At 42.0% G+C, this 5355-nt stretch overlaps 1 protein-coding gene across 3 annotated transcripts in view; it reads left to right on the top strand.

Moving 5' to 3' along the window:
* Window positions 1-5355, top strand: part of PISD (phosphatidylserine decarboxylase) — a 24299-nt gene that overhangs the window by 4932 nt on the left and 14012 nt on the right. For all 3 annotated transcript variants that reach the window (XM_017732217.1, XM_017732218.1, XM_017732220.1), the window contains one exon: window positions 1659-1834. In XM_017732217.1, coding sequence (XP_017587706.1) covers window positions 1659-1834 — 176 coding nt within the window. The remainder of the gene's footprint in view (window positions 1-1658; window positions 1835-5355) is intronic.

Raw genomic sequence — 5355 nt, 5'->3', positions numbered from 1 at the left:
TGCTGAGGGGTTTTGGTTTGGGAATTTGTGAAACTGCTGAAATTGCTGAGCAGCTTTGCTAACTTAGAACCAAAAATGTGGTGGAAAGGAGTCAAAGGCTTTACGGCTAAAGAGTATCATTGGTCTGTGTACAGACACTTCTGTTGAAATAGTGATGCAAAGTTGAAAGGTTGTAGAGTCCTTGTAAATTCAAATAAGTCTGTCTTTTTAAACATTCAACTGTTCTAAATGATCCCTCTCCTTCATTGAGGATTGTTCTTTAGGAAAGAATAATTTTTAGAATATTAACTGTAACTGTAGTTGCTGCCTTGTTTGTTTATTGAGTTTGGTTTTTTCCTCCAGAAAAGAAATTGCTTTTATTTTTTTGAGGAGGAACAAAGCTGGTTTCGTTTTATGATGCATTTAGAATATATAATTTAAGCAATGTTTTACATCACAAGTGTAGGAAAGAAATTATAAAGAAATACTATTTTGATAAAAGAAAATGTGGACAAGAATTACTTTTATTTGGCATCTTTTTGCAGCATCATGGCTGAATGCTTCTAATCAACTCAACTACTTAGAACTAAAGCTCTTCAGACTGTGAAACAATTATGCTTTGTCTCTGTGTGCTTAGAAATAGAGTTGGTGTTGACTGAATTCTTTTGGTTGCTAATGCATCCTTTCATAGTCAAACTCTAAGAAGCCTGACTTTGATGGAGCAAGATAAAGTCCATTGGGTTTGATTCTGGCACATCCAAGTTAATGATTGTTGTGGAAATGAAGCAATCAGTATCAAGAATTGGTTCTGGGTGTTTTCTGTCAGGTAGTGACTTGTACTCATTGCTGAGAACTTCTGACTGACTGGAAGACAGACAGGAGCAGCACAGTCTAATACTGATTTAGCCCTGGACAGATTTGTTTCCTCTGAAGATTTTGGAAGGGAAATATTCTCATGGCTGTGCCTGTCCCATGCTTGGTCTGTTGCTTAGTGACCGTGCCGTGTCCTTGTATCTCACAGTGACTGCAAGGCTGGACTTACGCAGGAGGAGCTTGGTAGTTACTCAGTAAAAAATGTAATACTACACATCTCTTTGTTTCACGTGGTGACTTGTATTACAGCAGAAATGTGCTGTTTTCCTGTTTACCAGACCTACTCTAAAACAGGCCAGAATTTCCTTCCCTCTTGCAGTTAGCTGTACCATCTGGGGATTCCCTAACTGTAGTGAAAACTTGAATGACTTAAAAGCATGAAGCTTCACAGTAGTACAGATTGTTCGCCAGCAAATGATTATTCCACATAGTACCAACATTCTCACAGTAGGAAAGTGTGATAGTGCTGTCAGACACTAATTTTATGTATTTCTCCATGGGGCTTTCAGGGAGCACAATTTATGTATATTTTAGGGAGAAGAATGTTGGAAGCATGTGGGGTGGTAGGGACGGGGATGAGGTTAAAACCACAGATGACCAATTAGTGTTGATCAGCTGAGTTATAGTAACTTGGTAAACTGCAATAACTGGAGTACTCAGGAGCATCTGTACATACCTTCTGTGTCAGATTTATTTTCTAATCACATTTTCATCACCCAAGCTCACATCCCTCACTGCACAGAATTGCTTTTTCTTTATTGTGTAGCTGTACTCCTTCCTGAAGTCTGAGATTTTTTCTGTTACAGACAGGAAGAAGCTTCATACTGCTCCAGTGGGGCAAGTCTTCCGCCTGCGGCCCTTCCATGTTCTGGTAGCTACAGGTGGAGGATATGCAGGATACAGAAAATATGAGGATTACAAGTTGGAACAGCTGGAGAAGAGGGGCATAGAGGTGCCTGTGAAGCTTGCAAGTGAATGGGAGGTAAGAAACTTGGGGCAATTTTACTTCTGCCACATTTGATGCAAGTTCCTTTGCTTCCATTTCAACACAGAAATCTTTAATTTGCCTCTACTGACTACATGTTCTTGACAGCTCATGGAACTAAAGTTTCTGTCACTTCAGTAACTCATTCTGGCTGAAGTCATGATACATTAGGAACTGCCAGCAACTCCTCCATCTTTTAGTGTGGCTGACACCATATGTGCTTTACAATAAAGCTGAGATGGAATTAATGCCTGGTTAATAAAAATCTACATGTTCCCTGTATGAATATATAACAAGACCTTTTTTCCATAGGTTACACTTAGGTCTGTAATTCCTCTTGATCCTGAGGGATTTTTGCCTTTTCCTTCTGGATTCCAATGAGTTGAGAAATTATTGTGGAATTGCAGAGTGTGTGTATCAGATTCATGGGTCAAATACCCATTGCAACATTGAAGTAAGAAATACTTCATGTCTTCCTATAACTGCTATATTGCCTTTGAAGTATATTGTACAACTCCATGCTGGACAGTTTAAAATATATATGGTGTTCTTCCAAACAGTCAGGTGAGTGCCTGCTTCAGTGCCACTTCTGAAGCCAAGGAGTTAAAAATTCTAGGATTGTAAGGTTGTGTAGGAGATGCTTCAGTGTGACCTTTGGCATCCTGGTTTCTTTGCATTCCTGAGCACACTGCCAGCACATCAATGATTTGTCCACATGCCTGTGGGGGACTAGGCTGGAATCCCTAAATTCATTTTCACTAGTGACCCAAATCAGATATGATCCAGACAATCCAGATGCTAACAGCTTAGGTTATGATAGCTCCTGAGGAATTTTTTTTTAATGGGTTCTGATTTTAAAAAAACTGGTAAGTGTCCATGGAGTATTTATTTAACAAGGCAATGTCAATTCCATTTTGATACTTGAAAACAAATATTCTTTTGTTAGTGTTCATACTTTTTGGTATGAAATTGGGTAATTTTCTTACTGCATTTGCATTCTTTCATTATACTGATATGCTGGTTTGTTATTATTTGGTGAAGCTAATAGTATTGCTTTTGATGAAACAGCTCTAAAGGATTTGGTTTTTACAGTGGGGAAACACACAAAGAATTTCAAACTGATAAGCAGGGCCGCAAATGCAGCAGACCATAGTAGGAGACACTAACAAGATGTCCTAGTCCTTCCTGATGTGTTTAAGTTCTGTTGAATGCTTCTGTGGGAGGGAAAGGAAGCTCAATAGTTATGATGAAAAAGAGAAACTGTTCAGACATTGCAAGAAATATCCCAAACAATGGAGGATTCAAGAAAAATAAGAGCTGCATTGTTCCTTTTTATTGTAAAGTGGAGTGGGTTTTTATGCTGACCTGTCACTTTCCATTATTCTGTCTTTTGCATCACTGGACGCATACTTAGGAGTGTGGAAGGGGGTGTTGTCTTGGTTTTAGGGCAGAATAAGCCTTTGCTTAGGCAAGGAGAGACCAAGTGTGATTGAATGGGCTTTGAAAGAGAATAGAACAAGAAACTGGTGCACATGCCCTCACTGCTGAGCCTGCTGCTCTGAAGTGCTTATTCCACGGTACCAGCCTCATGTTCCTGTGGGAATGTGGACCATCTTCCACCTGCCAGCTCTGTGTGTAAGGCAGATTCCCCTGCTTCTGAGCAGAAGACAGATATTAAATGGGTAGTCCTCACCCTGTTGAGCAGGCATGGAAGCTCTTCCTGTAGCAGAGGTACATGCTGGAATCCTCATTGAGGTGTGTGCATCATTTTTGACTGAATTACAGAGAGTCAGTACACTTCGGCGTGATTTTGTTTTGCTTGAGTGTCATAAAAGAATGGGGGGGAAAAAATGAATCTGGTGCAAGTCAAATGTCCCTTTGGTTTCTCCACAGGGAAAGACAGAACTATTGTTTCTTTAGCACAGACCTTTTCTTTGTGTAATTTTCTTAGAGACATTCTGTCACTAATAGCTTGAGCTGATTAATGCCTTAGTGTCTCCTACTGTGAATACCAGTGAGGATCAGCTTTCATTTAATTAGATGAGGTAAAGCAGAGGGCTTGGAGGGAGACAGGTAGATGTTTATCAGATGGATGGAAGCTTATTGTTCCAAATCTTTGCTGTCACAGAACATTTCCTGGCTGGGATCTGCATGCATGGCATGCCATTCATATGCTAACTGGAGGCATTTTGCTTCTTCTTACCTGGGCACCAGGGCACTGTTGATACAGGATCAAAGAATTACTGTGGGAAAGCCTGGCCAGAGCCGGAGTTTGGAGGAACAGACTGACGAGATGAACAAGAGTTTTGTGAGAGGAACTTGTAGGTGTCCTTTGCTCCCATAGTTTGTTCTGTTCTGTGTAAGGAAAAAGCAGTGTTTGTTGGAGTGACATGTGCCAGGAAAAGCACAGTAAACATTTCTGGAAGTGAGCTGCAGTGTTCCAACTGCTGCTTATTGTCTCGGGCCAGTTTTTAAAAACAATTCACCAGGAAAGCGCTTGAGCATAGGTTTAGGATTCTCAGAGGTAAGAAAAACACAGCCCTTCCTACTGATGTCAGAGAGTGCTTCTATTTATGTAACAGAGGATACTGGTGCTGTTATGGCAGTACAATACCGAACGTGCTTTTCTTGGCCCAGAGGAGACATTTAGTATTATGGTAAGAGCTATGTATCGCGTTCAGGAAAGAACTAATAATGGAAGAATACCTGATTTTTTTTATCTGACTTCGGAAGAAACATAATCTCCAGTTGGTCTCTTATTCCTCATTCTTGCTCCTAGGTTCTGATGCTTGGAGTTTTATTGGAGCATATATGCAATTATGAAAAAAAAATCCTTGTAAAGTGTCCAAAGTACACAAGAAAGATGGTCAGAAAATGTTAAAACCAGTGACATTTCAACAGCATCAAATTGTGTAAAGGGTGCAGTGGTGTAAATGTTGTTCTTCGTTGTCCTGGAAAATTGAAACAAGTAAAATCAGTTTGGGTTTGTGTTTTTTTCTTTTTTTTAATCTAAACAGTGGGAAGGCTTTTTGACCAGATGAGTCTGTTCTATCTCGTGCAACTTCCTGAGCAATCCTCAGCATTTTGCTGAGATTATGGAGCAGTTAATCTGAGCGTTTCGGAAGCAGTTTATGAGCCTGCAGCACGCTTTCCTGCTTTGGCTGCCAGTGCCTGTGTGGGATTGTGTTACCGCACCAGGACACGCGGTGGGAAGCTGTCTCCGCGAAGCTGTGCAATGCACAGAATCCGCACCGGTGCCTTGCTCCCCAGCAAGTCTCTTTCCCCATTGTCCGGGCCAGCGGCTCTTTGGGAAGCTGAGCGCTGATCCCCAGGAGTGCCAGACCCTCCCAGGGCAGCCCCTTCTCCCGCGGGCCGCCGCCGGGCAAGACATCACTGTCGCCGTGTTCGGGTGCCCTCCGGTCTCTCTTCCTTTGCGTTCGTGCTGCCCTGGCCCCTCCTCCGAAGGGGCCGGGGCCCTGCGGGAAGGAGCCGGCGTGCAGCGCCAGTGGCTGGGGGGG

This window comes from Corvus brachyrhynchos, unplaced genomic scaffold (genome assembly GCF_000691975.1).
Source record: "Corvus brachyrhynchos isolate BGI_N302 unplaced genomic scaffold, ASM69197v1 scaffold864, whole genome shotgun sequence".
Lineage (NCBI taxonomy): Eukaryota > Metazoa > Chordata > Aves > Passeriformes > Corvidae > Corvus > Corvus brachyrhynchos.
This window is presented reverse-complemented; position numbering and strand designations above follow the sequence as displayed.